We start from the raw sequence: 26644 nt of genomic DNA on the forward strand, positions 1-26644 counted from the left end.
ATAACACTCTCTTCTCGTAGGCCCCAGGAGGTGCTCCCCATGCATGTCATACTGCTGTCTCTGCCTAGGCCCCAGGCAGTGGATCACCAGGCAAGCACCAACTCCTGTCCTCTTGGGCCCAAGGGAAGGTATCTTTGGCCTTTATGATATAGCGCTCCCCTCCCCTCGCAGGGCAGGTATAATAGGTTCAGTCTGTCTAACTTTTCCTTCTAGCTGTCTTTTATAGAGGACTCTGGGACCACAATCACTTCATAAAAATGAGAAAATCTTTATCATTAGTGTAGTAAAAAAAAAAAAAATCTAAATAAGGTAGCTTTGGCCTTCTCTTATCCATGAGGTACTTATTTTCCCATCCGTACAACAACTTCTGCTCCTGCTGGAATTTTGTACGACTGCAGAGTACAGAATTTTACACTGTCTCTTCTTCATGGCCACTATGGTGGGTGGGGGTTTCCAGCTCAGTACAGTCCTGGGAATGACTGTCAACGGAATAAATGTAATACGATTGCTAATCACGCCAGCTCATTACTCCTACTGCTTTATTCTCCCTCATCCTTCCTGCTTATTGTTTTCCCTCCCTTTATCGCTCCTCTATTGTAACTCCTCAAGCAAAGGGGATTTTAATGGTAGTAGTAGTTTGGCAAATTAGAACAACTCAAGAGTGCCAAAATAATTCTCCACCTCACCACTGAATGTTGGAAAGGGGCCTTTGGATCAAGGTTTATGTTCCAGTCACTGGAAGGCCTATTGAGATTGACAGACTGTAGTGGATTGAACCATTTTGCTATGGTAATCCCCTCCAAGAGTGACCACAGTGGTACTCTACAGGGTGTTGCTGAGTGAATCTCGGGAATATTCCAATTTGAGTGTTTAGTTTTTGAGAAGAAGGTCAATCTTGTTTTTCTCTCAAGGTGTTGGAAGTTTGGGAAAAAAAAAAGAGAACCTATCTTTTCTCCCTTGTGTCTCTAGAATTCTATAATGAGTAGAGGGGGCCGCACAGTGGAGTCCCTGTGGTGATGCTTCTGATACTGAACTGTTAGTAGCTGTTCCTTAGGGATCCATCAGTGGAGTGGAAAGTGTTTCTGCTCTGAGGGTACAAATCTCACACTCTGGGTTTGTCTCTTATAGGGAGAAGAGACCCTGATCTGAGGTCCAGGAGACAGCAAATGTCTATGCAGGAGTGGGAAGAAATGTGTGTTGGGAGTCTATCCAGAGGTACTCAGCCAAGTGGGAACTGAACAGTATGCTGTACCTGAAGTCCAAATGAGTCCAGAAGAAGAGAGGTGTATATTATCATCATAGCTAAGAGCTTTGATTCAAGGCCTGAGACTTTGGTTCAGGATCTAAAATGAGAGAAAACCTTACAGGCCCATGACTTTAATCTGAACCTCAGTGTGACTGCAGAACTCATGGTCTGTTGTGACATTCATGCAGCAGAAAGAGGAATGGACGTAGGTGGAAAAACAGAGTAACATCGTTTAGCAACATGGTGGTCACAGATGTTTTAGTGAAAAACAGAACAAGATAACTCCTCAGGAAGATGACTTAGTCTTCCAGGAACAGCTAGTCTATTGTTAGCTTTTCCAGTAAATACTAACCAACTCATTACCATAACCAATCAGTGTTAACCATTATATTAGAATATCCAATAAATGGGATTATTGTCAGATTACCTATGTATGACCTGTTATGTTAATGAGTGTATATAAGTGATTGTACTTCCTACTTCAATGGAGAGAGACAGTTACAGCCAGTACCTTTGTGCAAGTAGGGCTGCTCTCTCTCATGAGAAACCAATCAATTGAATCCTATTGCTTTCTCATAAGTAGTCTTGAATCTTTTATATCTGCAAATTGGCTTTAGCTGGTAATTTGGGGTGAGGGCGAAAAAAGACCCTAAAATAAAACATTAGAGACTCAGACCCAGAAGAACACTTACGTGTAGCTGTGGTACTGTACTACCATAAGCAATTGATTGCACATATACTTGAAGAATAATAAAAGTATTTGATCACTTATATATTCTTTGGCGTCTCAGATATAGCAGTACTTTCGTATAGCAATGTTCTGTACTCCCAGTGAGATATCATTGATCTGCTAATTGTACAAATACTTGATAAGCAATAAGGTATCTAATAAAGAGCAAACTGATGCAGCCTTGGGTGATTTATTTCTTCCTAGGTATTGGGAGGGATAAATGTACCCTAAAAAAAAAATACAGAGGTGAAAAGAAGCAAAGAGGAGCGATTCAAGCATTTGGAGTAATAGGTACTACAAGGGTCCTTAAGCAGTCAGGGGAGCCCAGTCATAGACGGGTGCCTAAAAAGTGTCAGAAATGGATCTATTTTATGCTTACTTTATAGAGATGTCGGTACTTCTTATAAAAGACTCTCAGAAGTACCCTCAGTAGCGCATAAATGCTGTTGCATAAATTTAGATCTGCTCCAAAACACATATGCACGTTTCCAATGCATGTTTGTGAATATTTTATAAAGCAACTTCATCCACACTCCACCCAGACCCCCCCCCCCCCCCCGGAATGACTATGCACAGAGAGTGTGAATGAACGTGCTGTCTTTCAGTGCACCCCCTTTTTATGCTTATGTACCCATTCAAAATTTATAATAGCTATTTTCCACATGTAAAACATAGTATTATAAAGTATTTTCCACACATAGAGTAACGCTTCCCAGTTCGAAGGGAACCTCAGGCCCAAAGAAAGAGAAGGAGGGTGTCCTAGAAGAGTGTAGCAGTCAGGATGAGAAAGTCTGTTCCACAATTTACACTGGCACCATTTTCACACTCTGACTTTGAAGAAACTTGTCCCGTGAAAGACTATCTTAGAACACCAAAACTATGTCCGACATTTCACCTTGACCTAGTTCATCAAATGCTTTTCTTCCTTGAAGTGGAGAATTCCTACCATGGGTTGGCCAATGTCCATGAGACAGCCCTGGAATTGAGTGATATCCCTCTCTAAGAGAGAACTTTAGGGGGAGGGGCACATAGGTGTTAGAATGGGTGTGCTACAGAGGCGAACCAAAATTTTGAGCTAAGCCCAGCTTTCTAGTCGCTGTCACTTTCTCACCTCCTTCTAGAAGCAAAAAGGAAATGGATTCAGCACCAGCGCCTAAGAGGGAAACTGGGGGGGGGGGGGGGGGGGGGGGGGGGGGGGGGGGGGGGGGTAGAGAGAGGGTCAGCAGAGCATGTAAGTAATAATTAGAAGGTTAGGATTTTAGTTTGTAAAATGCAGTCCAATCAATCATCATTTGTTAAAATGTTTTCACTGGGTCAATATTCACCCTAGCACAAGTACTAGAGAACTCATGCTTTGCTCCTAAATGAACTTGACATGCTCGCTTTGACCCACAGAAGAGATGCATTGTGGTTTTTGTATACCCACAGCCAGTCAGGAGAATGCAAGGGCAGCTCTGCTTACCATGTGGTCTTTTCCCTGGAGAACTTAATCCCTGGAACCTTTCCCATTCGTCTCACCATCATCCGCAGGCGATTGTTACCGGTCAGCACTTTCACAGCGCTTCCCATGGTGATACTTTCCAAACTGATGCTGTTCACCTCTGTGATTTTATCCCCCACACTCAGACCTGCCTGTTCTGTAAACAGGAAGGAACACAAGAGTCCAGCTAAAATGTATTCTTTTGGTAGCCCTGGATGTTAAAAGCCAATGATTTAGGCGATTACTCCGAATATAACCGCATAAATTGTTTCACAAATTGACTTCACATTGTTCTGGAATTCCAAGTTTCACCAAAACGATATCTTAATATTTTACTGAACTTTTTCAGTTTTTGATCATTTACACCTGTTTTCCCCATTTACCTAATAAAGAGGCCCTTTTACTAAGCCGTGTAAGCATCTACACGTGCCGAACATGTGACAAAATTGAGTTACTGCCCGACTCCTACATGGCTCTTCTGGTAATTTCATTTTTGGCGTGCGTCTGAAAAATATTTTATTTTCTGGCACGCATAATGGACGTGCACCAAGTGGCATTTGACGCACGTAGGTCATTACCGCCCGGATTCTTTACTGCTAGGTCAATGGTTGGTGATAAAGGTCTCAGACCCAAAATGGACACATGGCAATTTTGATTTTGCCACACGTCCATTTTCAGCATTAAAAAAAAAAAAAGGCCTTTTTTATAGGCATGCTAAAAAAAATGGATCAGCGCGCGCCCAAAACCCGCACCTACACTACCACAAGCCATTTTTCAGCGCACCTTAGTAAAAGGACCGGGTACTGATTTGTTATGAAATTACCAACCCAGGAAACAGTCATGTATTGTAGCACTGAAGCCCTTCCAAGGCCCATGCAGGGCCACCGAGAGACTGGGTCAGGCCCGGGGCCCTGCCTCCGCTGCCCCCCTGAGGTCGCCGCAGCCGCTGCCGCCGCCACTCCCCCTCCCCCCTCCGTCCGCCACCAGGCTGGGCCCCCTGCATTGAAATCACAGCGCCTCTCATCTCCCTGTGAAAGTGCTGCAGGCAGCAGATCGCCTCCTTTCGACCCTCCTTCCCTCATGTCCCGCCCTCGCGCAAGTTACGTCAGACGAGGGCAGGACACAGGGAGGGAAGGAGACCCGAAGGGAGATGATCTGCTGCCCTGCTGCACTTTCACATGGAGGTGAAAGGCGCTGTGATTTCAATGCAGGGGGCCAGCCCGGTGGGAGACGGTCGACGACGGAGGGCGGATGGGACTCCAACGCCGGGCCCCCCTTGGAGGCCCAGGCCCAGGGAATTTTGTCCCCCCCTGCCCCCCCTATCGGCGGCCCTGGGCCCACGTCCCCTGAAGTAGCACATTCTAGAATTTGAGCGTGCATCTTATAGAATACTGACTATGGGCAGTTACACATAAAACTATTAATTAGTGCCAATTAACAATTATAGCCAATAATTGGTGGTTAAGGCCAATTGGCAGCATTAAGTTGTGAGAACAACTAACCTTATTCTATAACTTAGGTGCTAGTCGGAAATGTGGGAGTCCAACTTCCTAGAATTAGGAGGATGTAGGAGATATTTCAGATTAAACTACTGACACATAAATAAGGGCTTGGAGCCTTTTATATAGTCTATACTTCCTTGTTGGCATGTTCAGTATTGTTTTTTTCATATCTATAAAATATATAAACATATTACAACTTATTATTATTTCCCCCAATTTAAGCCAATTTTACATTTTGGTCCTATTATCTTGAATTCAAGTCACTTTTTCTGTTTGGAAGATAATGACGTAAAAGTCCCAAAGTGTCCACGTATTTGAATGTAACCAGCTATAGACTAATGTCCCATCTTCCCTCATCCCTTCATGAATGAGGTAAGATTTGGAACATAGAATTTCGGAAATGTGAATAATGTAAAAAATATTATTTTAAACAATATATGTTCAATAAAACAAAATATTATATATATATAGAAAATAGTGATTACTTTGGGTAGCAAGCAATGACTATGTATGAGAGAAAACCAAATTCATACATATTCATTGTGGATATCTTGAAAACCTGACTGGCTTCCAGGACTGGACTTAGGAAACACCAATATAGAATACTATCATTACCGCTCCCAACTGTGAGGCTGATGTAAATGCTCATGACTGAAGTTGAGCGCGGAAATGCGGAGTTATGCTACTATTCTATAAAACTGCTGTAGTAACATAGTAACATAGTAGATGACGGCAGAAAAAGACCTGCACGGTCCATCCAGTCTGCCCAACAAGATAAACTCATATGTGCTACTTTTTGTGTATACCTTACCTTGATTTGTACCTGTCCTCAGGGCACAGACCGTATAAGTCTGCCCAGCACTATCCCCGCCTCCCAACCACCAGTCCCGCCTCCCACCACCAGTTCTGGCACAGACCGTATAAGTCTGCCCAGCACTATCCCCACCTCCCAACCACCAGTCCCGCCTCACACCACCGGCTCTGGCACAGACCGTATAAGTCTGCCCAGCACCATCCCCGCCTTCCGCCACCGGCTCTTCCACCCAATCTCGGCTAAGCTCCTTAGGATCCATTCCTTCTGAACAGGACATATACATAGTAGATGACGGCAGAAAAAGACCTGCACGGTCCATCCAGTCTGCCCAACAAGATAAACTCATATGTGCTACTTTTTGTGTATACCTTACCTTGATTTGTACCTGTCCTCAGGGCACAGACCGTATAAGTCTGCCCAGCACTATCCCCGCCTCCCAACCACCAGCCCCGCCTCCCACCACCAGTTCTGGCACAGACCGTATAAGTCTGCCCAGCACTATCCCCACCTCCCAACCACCAGTCCCGCCTCACACCACCGGCTCTGGCACAGACCGTATAAGTCTGCCCAGCACCATCCCCGCCTTCCGCCACCGGCTCTTCCACCCAATCTCGGCTAAGCTCCTTAGGATCCATTCCTTCTAAACAGGACATATACATAGTAGATGACGGCAGATAAAGACCTGCATGGTCCATCCAGTCTGCCCATGACAAACTCATATGTGTATACCTTACCTTGAATTTGTACCTGTCCTTTTCAGGGCACAGACCATATAAGTCTGCCCAGCAGTATTTCCCGCCTCCCAACCACCAGTCCCGCCTCCCATCACAGGCTCTGGTACAGACCGTATAAGTCTGCCCTCCCCTATCCTCGCCTCCCAACCACCACCCCCTCTTCCCCCAACTGCTCCGCCACCCAATTTCAGCTAAGCTTTCTAAGGATCCATTCCTTCTGCACAGGATTCCTCTATGCATATCCCACGCATGTTTGAACTCCGTTACCGTTTTCATCTTCACCACCTCCCGTGGGAGGGCATTCCAAGCGTCCACCACCCTCTCCGTGAAGAAATACTTCCTGACATCTTTCCTGAGTCTGCCCCCCTTCAATCTCATTTCATGTCCTCTCGTTCTACCGCCTTCCCATCTCCGGAAAAGATTCGTTTGCGGATTAATACCTTTCAAATATTTGAACGTCTGTATCATATCACCCCTGTTCCTCCTTTTCTCCAGGGTGTACATGTTCAGGTCAGCAAGCCTCTCTTCATACGTCTTGGAACGTAAATCCCATACCATCCTCATAGCTTTTCTTTGCACCGCTTCCATTTTTTTAACATCCTTCGCAAGATACGGCCTCCAAAACTGAACACAATACTCCAGGTGGGGCCTCACCAACGTCTTATACAGGGGCATTAAAACCTCCTTTCTTCTGCTGGTCACTCCTCTCTCTATACAGCCTAGCAATCTTCTAGCTACTGCCACCGCCTTGTCGCACTGTTTCGTTGCCTTCAGGTCCTCAGATACTATCACCCCCTCTTCTCGTCCGTGCCTATCAGACTCTCCCCGCCTAACACATACGTCTCCCTTGGATTTCTACTATGAGTCAGATTATTCTTCCCAATGTGCATTACTTTTTGCATTTGTCCACATTAAATTTCATCTGCCATTTGGATGCAAACTTAATCACCTCACTTGTCGTTCCAATTTCTAGATCTTTTATAAATATGTTAAATAGCACCATCCCAGTACAGATCCCTGTGTCCAGGGCTTTTTTTGAGGGGGTACTTGGGGGTACTGAGTACCGGCACCTTTTCCATTGTCTGCTAAAATTGACCCATGGACCCCAAGTTTTAATGATAGAGCTCAGGCTCTACACACCAATTCTGTCTTGTAATAGATTCTGTGACTAGTTGCAGGGGGTCTGGCTATTATGGGGTGGGTCCCTCAGTGATCACCCTACTCCTGAAGGGTGGCCTAGCATTTGAGTACCGGCACCTTTTTTGCTAGAAAAAACACTGCCTTTGTTCACCCTTCTCCATTGAGAAAAATGGCCATTTAACCTTACCGTCTGTTTTCTGTCTAGTAACCAATTCCTAATCCACGGAAGGACATTGCCTCCATTTTCCATTCTCCCCGTTTGTAAGCACCAGAATAGCTCCATCCCGCATTGGTTCTATTACCCGCTGCTGAAGCAGTTCTTCCTGTAGAGAATCCAAGATCCCTTTGCTTCTAGATGATCCCACAGCAGGGACATCAGGCATATTAAAGTCACCTATCAGTAGCACTTTCCCTTTCCTAGCTATTGTGGATGTCTTCAATTAAGTCTCTGTCCATTTCTTCTGACTGCGAAAAAAATGTTCAATATGTTGTGGATTTTGAAACGAGTGAAATCATATCTTCCCTTGGACACCTTCCAGAACCTGGTACAATCCACAGTTATTACCCATGCAGACTACTGCAACAGTGTTTTTCTAGTCTGTAAGACCCAAGTTCTGAAAAGACTTCAGACTGCCCAGAACACAGCAGCCAGACTTATCTTTGGCAAATCTAGATTTGAAAGCGCATCACCTCTTCGGAAGAAGCTTCATTGGCTCCCCATCAAAGAGAGAATATTTTTCAAGGTCCATACAATGATTCATAAGATCATATATGGAGAATCCCCTAGCTATATGAATGACCTGATCGACCTTCCAATCAGAAATAGATCAATGTCCTCACGTACGTACCTCAATTTACACCTTCCCAACTGTAAAAGAATTAAATACAAAACCTACTATGCATCCAGTTTCTCCTTCTTGGGTAGTCAGCTTTGGAATGCTCTACCTAGATCCATCCAAACTATTAATGACTATCTACCCTTCAGGAAAATGTTGAAGACACATCTTTTCAAACTAGTTTACCCTAACAAACCTACTTAATCCTATAACCCCACCCACACTACTCCTGCTCTGACACTGACACCGATTACACCTTTGACCTTCTCCCAAATCTTATCATACTCATCCTCCAATCCTTTCTTCTCCATTTTCCATACCATACCCCACCCAATCTCCTTTCCTTTTGCCTATCCTATCCTTTACCTTCCCATATCCAAATCATTTATTCTTAAAACCTTATCATTATAATGTTTATTACAGCTTGTAATATTCTCTTACAGAAATTGTATTGTTTTTTTTTACTATGTAAGCCGCATTGAGCCTGCTATGTGTGGGAAAGTGCGGGGTACAAATGTAATAAATAATAACTAAATATTACAACAACATAAATACATTTTCTTTTCCCTCTTACTAGTTTAACCTACAGCACCTCTTCCTTACCTCATATGTCTTGCAGTTCTGTCACTTTAATATTATTCTTATCATGTAATGCCACTCCTCCTCCTTCTTTTCCTACCCTGTCCTTCCTGAATAGATTATAGCCAGGTATAACTATATCCCTATAATATCATGTTCATTGTTGATTTAATCATGAACGGTCCATCCAGTCTGCCCAACAAGATAAACTCATTTTACATGGTATGTGATACTTTATATGTATACCTAAGTTTGATTTGTCCTTGCCTTTCTCAGGGCACAGACCGTAAAAGTCTGCCCAGCACTGTTCTTGTACTAAAGGTTCTGAAGCTATATACCCACCACGGTTGGGCAGACTGGATGGACCATTCAGGTCTTTACATGCCATCACTTACTATGTTACTTCCAGCACTTTGGCACAGAACAATACCAGAAAAATCACTGAAGCACCTTAACAGCCACCTCCTCAACATTTCCAAGTCATATATATGCTCCACACATTCCCCATGCAAACATTTACTTCCACACACCCATACTCCACCACACGTGTCCATACTCACACACACATACACACACACCTCAACCCCCATATCTTACATTGCCTCATCTACCACATCCACATACTTCTACTGTGATCCCCACAATACATGTCATATATGCCCACACATACCACATACCTCCACCCAAATTCCCCATATACTCCCAGACACCTGCTATGCACCACCCACCAATACACACTGCATACATACACCCCTACAATAACATGTTCCCTACTCCCTTATTTTCCCTCTACACATCTACCTGTGGACCTCACAGATTACTACAAACCAACAACATACACATGACCCCTCAGACACATACTTACAATCCCACACCTATGAACTAGACACCAACATACTTCTATATACCTTTAAACAGACCCCCACACAATGTTCACACACACTCCCATGGTCACAGACCCCACATGCCCATACCCTCCTGACTTCCCTAAATATTCTTTCACACCCACAAAAACACACAAAGAAACCCACAAGCCACACGCTTCATATAGACATAGTAACATAGTAAATGATGGCAGATAAAGACCTGAATGGTCCATCCAGTTTGCCCAACAAAATAAACTCATTTTACATGGTATGTGATACTTTATATGTATACCAGAGTTTGATTTGTCCTTGCCTTTCTCAGGGCACAGACCGTAAAAGTCTGCCCAGCACTGTTCTTGTATTAAAAGTTCTGAAGCTATATACCTACCATACCGCTCACAAATTTATACATTGACACATGCCCCTCACATATACATACACGTGAGGGTTTTGGATTTGTGCAGGCACGGGTGTGTAACCCCCATCCACACCCTCCAACAAATCTACAACCTACATTCCTACAGTCCCACACATCTCCACATACCTCCCCCACACTCACAACCCCCCCTTTCATACACTTACCTACACCTCTCATTCCCTTCCATACCCATATTATTTCTGTGTTGGAAAGCATTCCCAAAGCCATAGTTCTTCTGCTTTCCCTACTTGTTAAGGCTAAGATCAAATAGTAAAACTGAGAACTGGTTATAACAGCAATTAAGTGAGAGCCATCAAACACCTCGCTCAACTTTTCTTCATCATCTTAATGTGTTTATAGCTGTGAGGTTCTTAAAAACAATTGATTTTCTTACCAGCACTGCTGCCTTGTTCAACTTTACTGACAAAGATCCCGAGTCCATGCTCTGAGCCCCCTCGAACGCTGAATCCTAATTTGCCATCAGGACTTTTATCAACGGTGACGGCAAGGATGGAGTCACTTTCATCACTGCTCGCTGTTCGATGTACACACAAAGCATAACAAACAATTTATTTAGTGAAACCTTTTCTATTGAGTAATTACACTATTGAATTGCTTACTTGTTCATTGAATAAAGCTTAATGGCTGTAGTTTATCACTCTTAATGTCATCATTGCTTACCAATGCTGACCAGCTGAAGTTACTAAATAATTGTAAGGGAAAGGGGATGGAATTTGATATACTGCCTTTCTGTGGTTATAATCAAAGTGATTTATATATTATATACAAGTACTTATTTTGTACCTGGGGCAATGGAGGGTTAAACTGATTTGCCCAGAGTCACAAGGAGCTGCAATGGGAATCAAACCCAGTTTCCCTGGTTCTCAGGCCACTGCACTAACCAATTGTGGTTGGCTGTCCTAAAATGTTCTGGATATCTTTATCTGGGTATATTCAGTGGCAGGCTTGTACAATAACTTCTGATGAATAACCAGGTAAAAGCTCTCAGTGAACCACACAGTGGCAGAAGATCAAATTAAAGGCCCCCAAGAATATCAGAAATGGCTCCCAGTAGAGGGGGATCCACCACCACCTCAAGAAGATACAGGAGTGTATCCTTCCTTCTTTGAGTCACCTGCACTCCAGGGACTGCTCGAGTGGAATTTATACCACTGGAACCATGTTATCCCTGTGCTAAGAAGTTCTGTCCAAACAAGAAAAGAGGGGTCCTCACAACTTCCACAGAAAGTCAAGCACGCACAACGTGGGTGAAAGTGAGGAGAGTTTCAAATAACCAAGGAAAAGGGAGAGTAAGAGAATCCAAGAGCTTATTTGCCTAGGTAACCTGACCCTACACGGGTTGTGTTTCGGCTAAAAGCCTTCTTCAGGGGTCGTGGCAGTTCGCAGAATGTATAAATGGGAAAAAAAAATGGGACGGTGGAGTGATATAAGCTGCGTGGCATGACAGTCAATTCTTCTTGAAATTGTACTTCTGTGAGGAAACAAATTATCAGGGATAGACAACCTCCAGTCTTCGTGAACATCAACCTATTTGGTTTTTCAGGATAGCCCTAATAATTATTCATGCAATAGGTTTTCCATACGATTACAGCAGTGTGCATACAAGCCTCCAGCATGAATATTCATTAGGGATATCCTGAAGACTCAAGTGGTTGCTGTCCACATGGACTAGGGGTAGGCTAACCCTATAAATTATGTAATTTGTTACCCTGGACATGCCTGCTGGTTGGACCCACCTGTCCTATATCTACTTGATGTCAAATGTCAAAGATTGTGACTAATTTTCACTTCTGCACAAATCTATTATTTGAGCATGTCTGATCAGGGCAATAAGTCCTAGAGATGTAGAGTACCTAGCAACTTTTAACATCTGTGCTTTTTGCAAAATAATACATGCTGCCTGTCATATTAGGGGAAATAGTGCATATACATTTGAAAATGGAATGTTGCACACCATCTTCCTCCTCCTCCCCTCCCCCAATCTAATCATGGCTCTGGGAATACCTCTTTCTAATCTGGTTAAAAGTACATACACTATCAAATTCATGTGCACTTTTGGCTGCACAGAGGAAAGCAATTTTCAACCAGGTCAATTTACCTAGCTAAGGGCGGAAGTTATTAACATGGGCTACAAATTAAGACAGGTTATTTTACTACAACTTGGGCTGTTTTAGCAAATGGTCTTATTGCATAAAATGAAACCTGTGCTAAAATAAAGTTGTGATAAAATAACCCATCTAAATGGCTTAGAAAATTGTTTTATGCTTGTTGCAGAACACTAAAAATACCAAGATAATATACAGGGAAAATGTACTTACTCAACGTATGTTCCTCTTCCAGATCAAGACAAGGGTGAGTTATGGAAATCACTTACTGATAGCATAATTCTTAAGCAGGAACATATTAAAAACAAACAGTAAGTACCCAAAATAAAGCCCAGAGGAAACAAACAAGGAATGGCCAGCAATCTTACCTTCCAAAGGAGAATTTATAAGAATGACCCTTCCCATGGGAGAGGAGGCACGAAGCCCCCTAGGATGACCATTGATCTGCCTGTTCTGTTTTCTGACTAAGTGCCGTGTTGATGCATTCACATCCCCTGCTGAATTTCTGAAATAGGGTGAAGAGGTGGAAGTGGTTGCTTCTTTTCGTACAGTGTTGAATGCATGAGCCATAGCAAAGCAGAGCAGTAGCTGGTCATGAAGATCTCAGGAGCTGGTGTAACTTTTTTGCCCCCTCTCCCTTCTGAAATATCTGAAAGCAGTGCTGGAAAATGTATTTTACAGGCTAGGTTTGTGGTCTCATTTTGGCCACTCAAGTTGTTTCCCACCAATACATCTGTACGTTTGGCATATTGGAATCAAAGGGATTTCTTTATGTCCCGGTGAAAAATCTTGAGGTTGCAGCTTTCATCCATTGTGTCTTGCTTGTATTTTGCACTTCAACTGGATTGGACGACTCTTTAGAGAAGATGTCAGAATGAAACCAACAAATGAAAAAATGGTTAATGACAAAATCACGTATAATAACAACACTAATAATAAACAAAGTTTTTCTATACCGTCTCAATGTCACAGCTCAGGACAGTTTACAAAAGAGAGTCAGTATCATTAACATAGATGAATAGATACACTACATGAAATTTCAAAAATTATTGGTGAATAACCAGAATTTCAACAAATCATCTGAATTTCAAAAAATCATTTCCACATCTCGGTTCCGATGGCAAAAAAATTTCACAAAGTTGGAAGAGCTATATTATATAGCCTTTTGTAGTAGAAACTAACATGTCTCTGAGACCAACGGCAGCTCAGATTTATTGATGTGGATCGAGCAGGTGGAAACACAAGTATATCTAATCCTTAACAGAGATGATAAATACAAAGGACAATCATAATTAAGGGCCCTTTTACTACCCAGTGGTAGGGCTACCTCTGGGTTTCCGCACAGGAAATCAGCCCTACTGCCAGGCTCGTTCCGGAGCCAGCAGTAGATCTAGCTTCTGGCGCATACCGTTTCCTGCGCTAGGGAATTTTTTAAATTTCCTAGCGCCAGAGGCGTCCCCGGTGGAAAATCGGGCAGCGTGGGTTACTGGGTTAGCACTAGAGCCCTCACCACCTCCTAAATAGGAGGTGGTAATGGGTCCAGCAGTAAATGGGCTGTGTGGAATTTTTTTTTATTTACCACATGGCCTTTACTGGCCCTTTTAACAGAACACTTTTTACCGGCGTCGGTAAAAGGTGGCCTCGGCAACTGCAATCCCACGCACAGACGCTACTGCAGACCACCATTTGGTAAAAGAGGCCCTAAGTATTTTAAAAACCAAACATAAAACTTTAACTGGATTCAAGCCATAAGGGCAGCCAATGCAAAGATTTTAAAAGTAGGGTGGCCCTATCTAACTTTGATTAGTGCAAAATTACCCTGCCGTTTTCTTGATATCAATAACTGCAGCATGTCTAAATATATACAGATGCAGTAATCAATGTGTGAAAAAACAAAGGCATGAACCAATTTCTGCAAATCATCCAAAGAAAATAAGGCCCTTATTTGGCAAGGAAATCATGCTTTTTCAAACACTATAGGTTATCAATAAAAATCAAACAAAATAAAACATGGAAAAGAAAATAAGATGATATCTTTTTTATTGGACATAACTTAATACATTAATGTATTAAGTTATGTCCAATAAAAAAGGTATCATCTTATTTTCTTTTCCATGTTTTATTTTGTTTGATTTCTATTGATAACCTTAAGAGTGGACTAACACGGCTACCACACTCCTCAAACACTATAGACACCGAATGATGCACTTTGAAGTGGAACGATAGCATTATCTATTTTAAGGGTGATGGAAGGGAGTGAATTGGCTTTTTGCCCTTACTCACAACAAGTCTTCTCATTGACCATGACTGCTCATCCAAAGTGAAACATCTGAAACAATTAGAAATGTACTCAGTAGTCTGCTCCACTGGAAATACAATTTGAACACTGTCTGCATAAATATGATAGAACAATTTCATAAACTGCAATTCTTTGCCCTGAGCACTAAAGAAAAAAGAATTTGAAGAGAACTGGTTAGAGAGGAGATCCCTGTGTAACTCCGTAACCTGGAAACCAGTAGGTAAAAAGATTGTCATGGATTTTAACCATGTAATTATGATTTTTCAAAATCTGGCCAGAAATTCCAGCTGACTCAAGTTTGAATAATAGCAAATCACGATCTACAAGATCAAATGCTGCCGACAGATCCAATCGCATCAGCAAAGACAGAATTCATTGGTCGAGTGATTTTCTTAATTCTGTGAAAAGTGGCAGTTGACAGGTTTTTGTACTGAAAATTTTGCGATAGGCAGATTTCCTAGTATCAAGTAACTCAAAGGAAATCATATATTCTTGGAATTAAAGTGTAATTATGGCCTCCAAGATCTTGGCCAAAAACAATATGCTTGCAACTGGTCGATAGTTGGAACAATTGGTTTTAAGCTCGTTGGAATCTTTCAAAATTGGTGTCAAAATAATGGTGCTAATTTCAGTAGGGAACTTTCCAGTTGCAAACATCTGGTTAAATAGAAGCAACAACCATTCTAAACTTTCCAAAGGCAAAATTTGAAGCATAGTCGTCGGGCAAGGGTCCATATCGCAAGATCCTAGAAAACTTCTTCAAGAGTTAGTTGGTCTAGATCAACAGGAACAAAGTGCTGCCAGATACAATCAGCTGTTGTTCCTAAACTATTCTTGTTTATTGAACCATCACTAACGTTCAAGTAAGAGTCAACTAATACTTGTAATGCAGACCTGAGATTAGCTAGCTTCTGCTTAAAATAGCTTCCCAAAATCTAAAGAAAAAGGATTAAAAGTAGAGTCATATGCAGGACTAGAAAAGACAGATTGAAATATTCTAAATAAGTTTTGAGATTCATTCCCTTCTGAGTGAATCCATCTAGAGTAATAACTTTTCTTTTCAAACTGAAGTTTTGATTTGTTGAATTTCATACTAGTTTTCCAGCCCACTTTGCCATGTTTCATCCATAAAGTTTTGAACCTATGGCACTTTAAGTGTAGCAATTTCAAGAGTATACCAAGGTGAATGATGATGTCTCAAAGTAACCCATTTGAGAGGGGCTACTGAGTTAGCCAGATTGGTCAATTCAGAATTCCAAAAAGAAATTATCGCATTCAAATCTGTTTTTTCAGGATTAGTAAAAACTAAACTAGCTTGAACCTAAAAATCCTGTATATCAAATTTATTTATGCATTTTATTGCATTTGTATCCCATATTTTCCCACCTATTTGCAGGCTCAATGTGGCTTACAGAGTTTGGTTATGACATAATCATTCCATGATATCAGTTACAATTAGTAATGTTCAAAGATTAGGTAAGGGAAGAGAGAAGGAAGGTGTTAGGCAGGGTAGAAGGTGGACTGTAATAACTGTGTGGATTGGTGAGGTAGTTTTGTAAGACTATGGGTTCTCTTTGTAGGCCTTGTGGAAGAGATGTGTCTTCAGGGATTTGCGGAAGTTAGTTGTTTCGTCAATAGCTTTCAGGGCTGTAGGTAATGCATTCCACAACTGCGTGCTCATGTAATAGAAGGTGGTGGCGTGTATCAGCTTGTATTTTAGTCCTTTACAGCTGGGGAAGTGCAGATTGAGAAATTGGTGGGATGATCTTATGGCGTTTCTGGGAGGCAAATCCACAAGGTTTAGCATGTAGATTGGGGCGTCTGCGTGAATGATTTTGTGTACTATCGTGCAGATCTTGAAAGCAATGCATTCCTTCAGAGGGAGCCAGTGAAGTTTCTCTCTTAGGGGTTTTGCACTTTCATATTTAGTTTTTCCAAATATGAGTCTGGCGGCGGTATTCTGGGCTGTTTGGAGTTTTTTGATAGTCTGTTCTTTGCAATGACTTATTACCATTGACTGTACCAGGGTACGGAAGATATATCTCGGGAAGAAAGGTTTTACTCTTTTGAGTTTCCACATGGAGTGGAACATCTTTTTCCTTGTGTTCTTCACGTGAGTGTTGAGTGTGAGGTTTCGGTCGATGGTAACTCCAAGAATTTTTAGGTTTTGTGTGACGGGGAGAGAACAGTATGGTGTGGTTATTGTGGAGTAGTTGTTTTTGTTGTGTTGTGAGGTGAGGACAAGACATTGAGTTTTCTCTGCATTCCTAAACAGCACGTTTTGACATTGTTTAGACCCAGATTTGTCTCCCCTTTCAGACAGAGGTTGAAATCCAGCTTAAAATGGTCAGACCTATGAGGAAAGGGTCACATACTAGACCTGGTATTCTACAAAGGCGTGGGTATCCTAGAATTCTGGGATAACAGGATTGAAATAAAACCCTTATCATGGTCAGAGCATTTTCTAATTAAATTCTCCCTAAGTGACCACCTGAAACAAATGGCACCTCCCAGAGCTTGGAAGGAGATCAGAGACAAAAAAAGCTGACCGCTGAGAATTTCCTAGAGGCCTTGGACTATCCGCATATAGATGAAAAGACAACAGTGTCAGAACAAGTTGACATCTGGAATACACACTTAGCCAAGACCTTAGAGAAAACAGCACCACTAAAAAAGGTCTTATGCCCCACTCACAAACGCTCACCTTGGTTTTCTCCAGAACTTCGGATCCTTAAACGCGAAGAACGAAAACTGGAAAGGAGATGGCGCAAATCTCACCTGGATGAAGACAGGCAAAACTGCAGGAAGCACATGGCAAAGTATCACCAAGCCTTAACAGCAACCAAAAAACAGTATTTCTCTCAATGCATTGCACAGGCTGCCAATTCAACCAAGCAGCTGTTCAGTATAGTAAACAGCCCACTGCAACCCCCACAACAAAATTCTAATGGGCAACTACCAACAGCATTAAAAAGGGCAGTGGTTCGCCCTCTGCTGAAGAAAAACAACCTTGACCAGGACAAACTTGAAAGTTACAGGCCAGTATCCAACATCCCGTTTCTAGGGAAACTCATAGAACAAACAGTCTGTGTGCAACTTAATGAATGGCTAGAAAAGAGTAACTGGCTAGATCCAGGTCAATCTGGATTCAGACCTGGTTATGGAACAAAAATGGTACTCGTATCCGTGCTAGATGATCTTCACAGAAACCGAGACAAGGGATTTGCCGCGATGTTAGTACTGCTAGATTTCTCAGCAGCTTTTGACACTGTAGATCATGATATCTTGCAAGAACGACTGACAGAAACAGGTATCAATGGAACAGTACTTGCCTGGTTCAGATCCTATCTATCAGACAGGCAACAATCCATAATGATTGGCAGCAACTCATCACCACCATGGACACTGACCTGCGGGGTACCACAAGGATCGATACTGTCACCTATTCTGTTCAATATCTCCCTCAAGCCACTAGCTGAGCTGATTCGGTCAATGGACACTCAGGCCCGCTGGAGAAGAGGCTCCTAGCCCCAGCCCAAGGCTTGGTGGAGCAGATGAAGGGATGGCCTGACCCAGGGCCCCCCCCAAAGGGACCCCCATCAAACAACCTGCTGCGCGGGGTCTTCACTTCTGCCGAAAAACAAAATGGCCATCATTCCCGCCTCCTTCTGAGGCGAAGCGCCGAGGCCCTGCATCGGGGACCGGAGTAGAAAGAAAAGCACTGCTGTGACCGAGTGCACCCTATATGTTCGAGCCCTGAATCAGCTCCTCCAATCGGAAACCGGACTGCACACCGTGCTGCGGTCCGAGAACACCGCCCACTGCTCCTAGCAGCCCGATGACGGGCAACAGGTCACACTCTAAGCAGGGGCTGCCATGGCCAGGGACTGACGCTGCGCGGGAAAACATGTGGCACACCACGTAATCCCACCCGCTTTATTTCATTTTTATTTTATAGAATCAGGAGATTAGGCACTTTCTGTCTTAGGAGGAATCACAGTCTGATTGTATCGGCCAAAGACCTCAAGGAGCAGTAGTGAGATTTTCACCAGGGTCCCCTGGTTCTCACTCCACTGATCCAATCACTAAAACTGCTCCTCCACTTCCTCCATGGTTTTTTTTTTTTGTAGCACCAACACGCAGTGGTCCCATCAATGTCCCGAGGCCTGAAGCACAGCAAAAAGGACCCACCGCCCTGGGACCACCTTACCCGGGGACACAGTCACCCCTCTGCCACAGCAGGGCACGGCAGCAGCACCGGCCTGCCAGACTTACTGTGTTGCCTGCGACTCCTCATCTGAGCAGACTCTCACACAGAGGAAAAACAGGGGAAAGGCACAGAACATCCCAGGGGGAAGGCATGACAGGGACCCAGCACCACCAGGTATGTCTGCTCAACTGGGAATCAGTTGACCAACTGGACCAGGAGCGAGGCCTCATAACTAGGGTTACCTTATGTCTGGATTTCCCCGGACATATCCTCTTTTTGAGGACATGTCCGGGGCGTCCGGCGGGTTTTGCCCGCCCACCTGTTTGTCCGTATTTCTGGACAAATGGGCGGGCAGCGTCGTGGGTCTCCCCTCCCCTTACTTACTATCTGCCCTGGTGGTCTAGTGACAAAGTTTGTACCCATTCCGGAAAAGTACAAAATCTCAGTCTCATTTGTACAAAAAGCAAGCAATTGACTTTTACCAAGAATGATGGAACTAGTGTGGTGGAGTTTCAGTTTGTGGGGATGGGGTGGGGAGAGGGCCAAAGCTTGCTGGGATGGAGTGAGGATGGGGGGGCAAGCTTTGCCCCTATGTCATTCTTTACTCCACACCCTATGGTCTAAAAAGGAGAAACTCTTGCATTTTAGGGTGGATGTGTGTTGTTTTAGCATACTTAGAGGGGCATAATCGAACGCAAATGCCCATCTCCAAGGGCGTCTATCTCCGAGAACGGGTACGTGAAGGGACGGGACAGACCGTATTTTTGAAAAAAATGGCCGCCCATCTTTTTTCTTGATAATACGGTTTGTGCCTGGCAAATGCATCGGAGTTGTGCGGATTTGAGCTGGGCGGTTTCGTTTTTCAGCAATAATGGAAACCAAAGGCGCCCAGCTCAAAAACGAACAAATCCAAGGCATTTGGTTGTGGGAGGGGCCAGGATTCGTAGTGCACTGGTCCCCCTCACATGCCAGGACACCAACCGGGCACCCTAGGGGGCACTTGTAACAATTAAAACAAAATTTAAATACCTCCCAAGTCCATAGCTCCCTTCCCTTGGGTGCTGAGCCCCTCAAATCCCCCCCAAAACCCACTGCCCACAACTCTACACCATTACCATAGCCCTTATGGCTGAAGGGGGGCACCTACATGAGGGTACAGTGGGTTTTGGGGGCGGTTTGGAGGGCTCCCATTTACCACCACAAGTGTAATAGGTAGGGGGGATGGGCCTGGGTCCACCTGCCTGAAGTGCAGTGCACCCACTAACAACTGCTCCAGGGACCTGCATACTGCTGTGATGGAGCTGGGTATGGCATTTGAGGGTGGCATACAGGCTGGAAAAAAAAGTTGTTAAAGTTGTTTTTTTTGTTGGTGGGAGGGGGTTAGTGACCACTGGGGAGTCAGGGGTGGTCATCCCCGATTCCCTCTGGTAGTCATCTGGTCATTTGGGCACTTTTTGAGGACTTGTTCGTGAAAAAAAGGGTCCCAAAAAAGTGACCTAAATTCGCACTAAAAACGCCTTTCTTTTTTCGATTATCGGCTGAAGGTGCCCATCTCTCCTTGGCCGATAAACACACCCCAATCCCGCCTTCACCATGCCTCTGACACACCCCTGTCAACTTTGTTCATTCCCGCGATGGAGTGCAGTTGAAGATGCCCAAAATCAGCTTTCGATTATACCGATTTGGGTGCCTATCTCCTGATTTGGGTCAAAATCTGGGCGCCCATCACTTTCGAAAATAAGGCTGTTACTGGACCCACAAAATCCAGAGACCCCTGCAACTGTACAGTAGCAACTTCGTTCACAGTGGCCTAGTGGTTAGTGTGGTGGACTTTGGTCCTGAGGAACTGAGTTCAATTCCCACCTCAGGCACAGGCAGCTCCTTGTGACTCTGGGCAAGTCACTTAACCCTTCATGGCCCCATGTAAGCTGCATTGAGCCTGCCATGAGTGGGAAAGCGCAGGGTACAAATGTAACAACAATAAAATAGATACTATTGGAGATTCTACATGGAATGTTGCTACTATTGGAGATTCTACATGGAATGTTGCTATTCCACTAGCAACATTCCATGTAGAAGTCTGCGCAGGCTTCTGTTTCTGAGTCTGTGACTCACAGAAGCAGAAGCCTGTGCAGCCACATTGGTGATCTGCAAGGGCCAACTTCTACATGGAATGTTGCTAGTGGAATAGCAACATTCCATGTAGAATCTCAAATAGTATCAACAGTGGAGGAGTGGCCTAGTGGTTAGGGTGGCGGACTTGAGTCCTGAGGAACTGATTTCGATTCCCACTTCAGGCACAGGCAGCTCCTTGTGACTCTGGGCGGTGGCGACTAGTCCTGAGGGAACTATTTTCGATTCCCACTTCAGGCACAGGCCTCCTTTGACGCGGGCAAGTCACTTAACCCTCCATTGCCCCATGTAAGCCGCATTGAGCCTGCCATGAGTGAGAAAAGCGCGGGGTACAAATGAACATAAAATAAAATCACCAGAGATATGATTTTTTAGAATGCGTTTGGTTCATTAACACAACTTACATTTTCAGTGCAAACAAATCAATTGACCCTTGGTTTGTAAGTTGCAATGGCGCATTTAAAAAAAATGAAATATCTGAATAGAACCAAAAAATTCCTGAAACCTTTGATAATCGCTAAACAAACAAAAACATTGCTTGTTTGTCTGGGACCCACCACATAAATATAAAAACCTTTTGTTTATGAGTGTCTATCCTGATAAATTATTAATTCTAATGCATAATCAACAGCTATTCTACAGCGCTGGGGAGTTTTCTCCTGAGTTTCCTCTCCTTACGTACCCCCTTTTTTTTTTTGTTTAAAGTGAAATACAAGTGACAGGTAACGCAAGGAAACTCACCTACCGGTTAGTTGAAATGCAACCTGGGCGCTGAGCCAGCTGACCTCAATAAATAAATGATAACACTTCCTGAGATCTCCAAGTACACTGCCTGCTACAAATTAGATAACACAAAGCAAACAGTACACACACAAAATAAGTTCATAATTGCAATGTTTGAGGTTTAGAGGGGCAGATCTAATAAAATCAAAACGAACATGGAAAAATGCACAGGTACCGTGCAAAGAAACATCTTCCCTCCTGAATTGTACTCGGCAGAGATACAAACACACAGGAACTGTTTGCATGTGTTAGAAAAGGATTATTACCCGTCATCTGGGGATCCAACAGAATATTCTAGGGAGTAGGGACCTCCCTCTCCCTGCTTTTCCCCAAAGACCTCCATTTTTCTCACCCTGCCCCCAGTTGACCTTTTTTCTCCCTCTTTAAGTCCCCCCCCCCCAATTCAGCTCTTCTGCTTCCTCCTTACCCACCCATACCTCTGCTTCTCCCCTGACTCCCCAAGGACATCCCTCACAGACCTCGTCTCCTCTCTCTGTACCCTTCTCCCCTTCTACTGCAGACCTTTACCCCCCCCCCCCCCCTTGCCACCTTCCTAGACCTCCCCTCCCCTCTCCCTCTCTCACCTAAACAGGGGAAGCTCCTGGCAGTACAGCACAGATGGTAGCCGGCTGCAGGTGTAGCCTAAGCAGTCTTGCCAAGTCTCAGAAAAAAAAAAAAAAAGTGGCGTTGCCTTTCGAAAGAAGCCCAACCCCTTTCAGAAGGAGGCAAGTGAGAGTGTCTGCATAAATTCCTCCTGAGGAAAGAAAGCTTTACAGGTCTGTTAAACCAGTAAGGAGAGACGTAAAAGAAGGACTGTAGGTTGCTAGAGGTTTCCTTTGGCAATGACTGCAGAGGAATGAGATTCACCAGCATCTTTATGCATTCCCTTGCTAGGGGAACTTAAACTGGGTCCCTAAGCCTCAGAGAACTGGTGCAGAGCTGAAAGTTTACAGCTCAGAGTCCTGTCAGAAGCAGAGCAAAGCAAGTAAGTAAAAACCACTGAAAAATATCTGTAAAAATCCATAACACATATACAGTAATACCTCGGTTTTCGTTGACTTCGGATATTGTCGGTTTCGGTTTTCGTCGATTTTTTTCCACGAAAATTTGTCTCAGTTTTCGTCAGTTGCCTCGGATTTCGTCGGCGCACCCATGTGATGATGCTAATTTTGTGTTCTCCTGCTCAGTGTGGCGTTGTTTCTCGTTGTGTGAGCATATGGAAATAATTGCCTCGGTTTTTGTCGGTTTCGGATTTCGCTGATTGTTTTCAGACGGATTATCAACGAAAACCGAGGTATTTTTTTTTTGTTACATTTGTACCCCGCGCTTTCACACTCATGGCAGGCTCAATGCGGCTTACATGGGGCAATGGAGGGTTAAGTGACTTGCCCAGAGTCACAAGGAGCTGCCTGTGCCTGAAGTGGGACTCGAACTCAGTTCCTCAGTTTCCCAGGACCAAAGTCCACCACCCTAACCACTAGGCCACTCCTCCACACTATATCACTATATAAAACAAAAGTCATGGTAAAAGGAGCACGTTATGGGTGCCTGTTTCACACAGGACTTCTGTAAAACTAGTTAAAGCACTGGTGACTCTTGGGACCTGTAGTAGAATTTCAGTACCTCTTTCACCTAGAATTATGCCACTTCAGAAGCTCAGGGGTCCTTTTACTAAGGTGCGCTGAAAATGGCCTGCCGTAATGTAGGCGCATGTTTTGGGCACGCGCAGAATCATTTTTCAGCGCACCTGCAAAAAAAATGGCTTTTAAAAATTTTTTGCCAAAAATGGATGTGCGGCAAAATGAAAATTGCCATGCGTCCGTTTTGGGTCTGAGACCTTACCGCCAGCCATTGACCTAGCAGTAAAGTCTCACATGGTAAGTGGGCAGTAATGACCTACGCTCATCAAATGCCACTTGGCGCGCATCCAATAAGCGCATCCAAACAATTATTTTTCAAATGCGCGTATTGGATGCGCCCCCAAAAATGAAATTACCACAAGAGCCACGCAGTAGCCGGGCGATAACTCCATTTTGGCACGCATATTTGAGGTGCCCGTTTACTAAGCTTACTTAACTTAAAGAGGGAGAACGAAAGGTCAACTGGAGGCAGGGTGAGAAAAATGGAGGTCTTTTGGGGAAAAGCAGGGAGAGGGAGGTCCCTACTCCCTAGAATATTCTGTTGGATCCCCAGATGACGGGTAATAATCCTTTTCTAACACATACAAACAGTTCCTGTCTGTTTGACGTTTGTATCTCTGCCGAGTACAATTCACGAGGGAAGATGTTTCTTTGCACGGTACCGGTGCATTTTTCTATGTTCATTTGATTTTATTAGATCTGCCCCTCTAAACCTCAAAAGGGCCCCTAAAATAGGTGCAACTTGCTACTGACAAAATATTAACACTATTAAAAAAAATAAAACAAATATCACTTCCAATAATAAAGCTTTTTCCACAAAACCAAGAAAATATATTCCAACCCTATATTGTGGAATTCATTAAAGTGCTTTTGACTCAACAGCATAAAATAAAATATTCAGTGATAATATCCCAGAATTCTTAGTACTAACCAGAATAGTTGCATCATCACTGGTCAAAAACCTCCCACTGTAGGAATATTTATCATTTTTAATCCAGTTTTTTTTTGTTTTATTCCTTTTATGTATTTCTTTCTTTCTTCAAAATCTAATCCTCAGCATGCATCTTCTACCACATGTTCTTTGACTTTTGTATCAAAAGTCCACTACTGATACTATAAGGCATATATCTCAAAGTTTTTCCAGCTTTTACCATCTCCTGACGGGGACCCATTTTAACTGGATTAAAAATTAAAAGTATTCCTACACTGGGAGGTTTCTGGCCAGTAATGATGCAACTATTTTTTTTTTTGTTACATTTGTACCCCGCGCTTTCCCACTCATGGCAGGCTTAATGCGGCAGGCAATGGAGGGTTAAGTGACTTGCCCAGAGTCACAAGGAGCTGCCTGTGCCGGGAATCGAACTCAGTTCCTCAGGACCAAAGTCCACCACCCTAACTACTAGGCCACTCCTCCACTGTTGCTACTATGTGAGATTCTACATGGAATGTTGCTATTCCACTAGCAACATTCCATGTAGAAGTCGGCCCTTGCAGATCACCAGATCACCAATGTGGCCACGCAGGCTTCTGCTTCTGTGAGTCTGACGTCCTGCACGTACGTGCAGGACGTCAGACTCACAGAAACAGAAGCCTGCGCAGCCTGCTACATGGAATGTTGCTAGTGGAATAGCAACATTCCATGTATAATCTCCAATAGTAGCAACATTCCATATAGAATCTCCAATAGTATCTATTTTATTTTTGTTACATTTGTACCCTGCGCTTTCCCACTCATGGCCGGCTCAATGTGGCTTACATGGGGCAATGGAGGGTTAAGTGACTTGCCCAGAGTCACAAGGAGCTGCTTGTGCCTGAAGTGGGAATCGAACTCAGTTCCTCAGTTCCCCAGGACCAAAGTCCACCACCCTAACCACTAGGCCACTCCTCCACTAAGAATTCTGGGATATTATCACTACTTTATTTTATGCTGTTGAGTCAAAAGCACTTTATTGAATTCCACAATATAGGGTTGAAATATATTTTTAAAAAAAGCCAAGCCTAATTCCATACATTATCACCCTAATTCTATAAAAATCACCAACAATTATGCATGCAAATTTTGGGGCACACCCAATTTAATTGAATAATGAGCCAATTCATGCCAATAATTGACTTTTTAACAAGCAATTATTGGCACTAATTGGATTTAATTGGCATTACATGCCTAACATTTACACATGATCGGAAAAAGGGGTGCAGAGATGGGAGGGGCATGGACGTAATGGGGGCATTCCTAAAATGAATGGTCATTGTTATAGAATAACAGGGATATGCACCTAATGTAGGCATATACATTTGCACCTTGTTTCAGTTGGTGCAAAATGGCCGCGCCTAAAGTTTGGTGTGAATCCCAGGCGTAAACACTATTCTATAAACTATGCCTAACTTTAAGCACGGCTTATAGCATAGCACTTATTTTGGCGTCATATATAGTCCTATGAGGGTAACTTGCTAAACCTTTTTTCACATGTAAACCGTGTTTAACTCATGGAAAAGGTTAAAAAAGAAAACTACCCCAGGGGTTATGCACGTAGGCATAGAGATGGTTCATGCCTATTTTTTATTTTTTTATTTATTAGCTTTCAAATTTTGTTACACGTAAAACATGTAAATAGTAATACATTGTATACCTTGATCAATAATCTAAACATTTATATTATTAATAGTTTGCAAGTACACAAATTCACCAAGTAAGAACAGATTATACAATTAATTAGACCACAACTATAACTTCCAAGGGAGGCATGATTTAAATTATAGGAGATCTCAAAGAAGAAAAAGGAAATAATCGTTTATGGCCTGGCCTTCCTTACCCTTACTACTATTGATAATCTGATAACATCAATTATTCTGCAGGTGTAATGGCTAGTTTTTTCATCGCTAAGAATGCTTTAAGATGTTCCGGTTCAAAAAATATATATTTTACTCCCATATATTTAACCAGACATTTACATGGGTAAGCAAGTAAATATGTTGCCCCCAAAGCTCGGGTCTCTTCTCTGTATGAAAGAAATAACTTTCTCCTATCCTGAGTTGTCTTGCAAACATCCGGGTATATCCACAATCTTTGACCACAAAAAGTTTTTAAGGCATTTTTGAAATATAACT

The 26644-nt window shown here is 43.2% G+C and overlaps 1 protein-coding gene across 1 annotated transcript in view; it reads right to left on the bottom strand.

Annotated features, from left to right (window-relative positions):
* The window catches only part of LOC115459024 (PDZ domain-containing protein 7-like), a gene marked incomplete at its 3' end in the record, with an annotated part of 100944 nt that extends 87903 nt beyond the window's left edge, over positions 1-13041 (bottom strand). The window contains exons 1-3 of the mRNA XM_030188884.1: positions 12840-13041; positions 10740-10880; positions 3439-3613 (exon numbers count right to left, since the gene is read on the bottom strand). Coding sequence (XP_030044744.1) covers positions 3439-3613; positions 10740-10880; positions 12840-13041 — 518 coding nt within the window. The remainder of the gene's footprint in view (positions 1-3438; positions 3614-10739; positions 10881-12839) is intronic.
* Positions 13042-26644: the final 13603 nt, after the last annotated feature.

This window comes from Microcaecilia unicolor, unplaced genomic scaffold (assembly GCF_901765095.1).
Source record: "Microcaecilia unicolor unplaced genomic scaffold, aMicUni1.1, whole genome shotgun sequence".
In the NCBI taxonomy this organism is placed as follows: domain Eukaryota; kingdom Metazoa; phylum Chordata; class Amphibia; order Gymnophiona; family Siphonopidae; genus Microcaecilia; species Microcaecilia unicolor.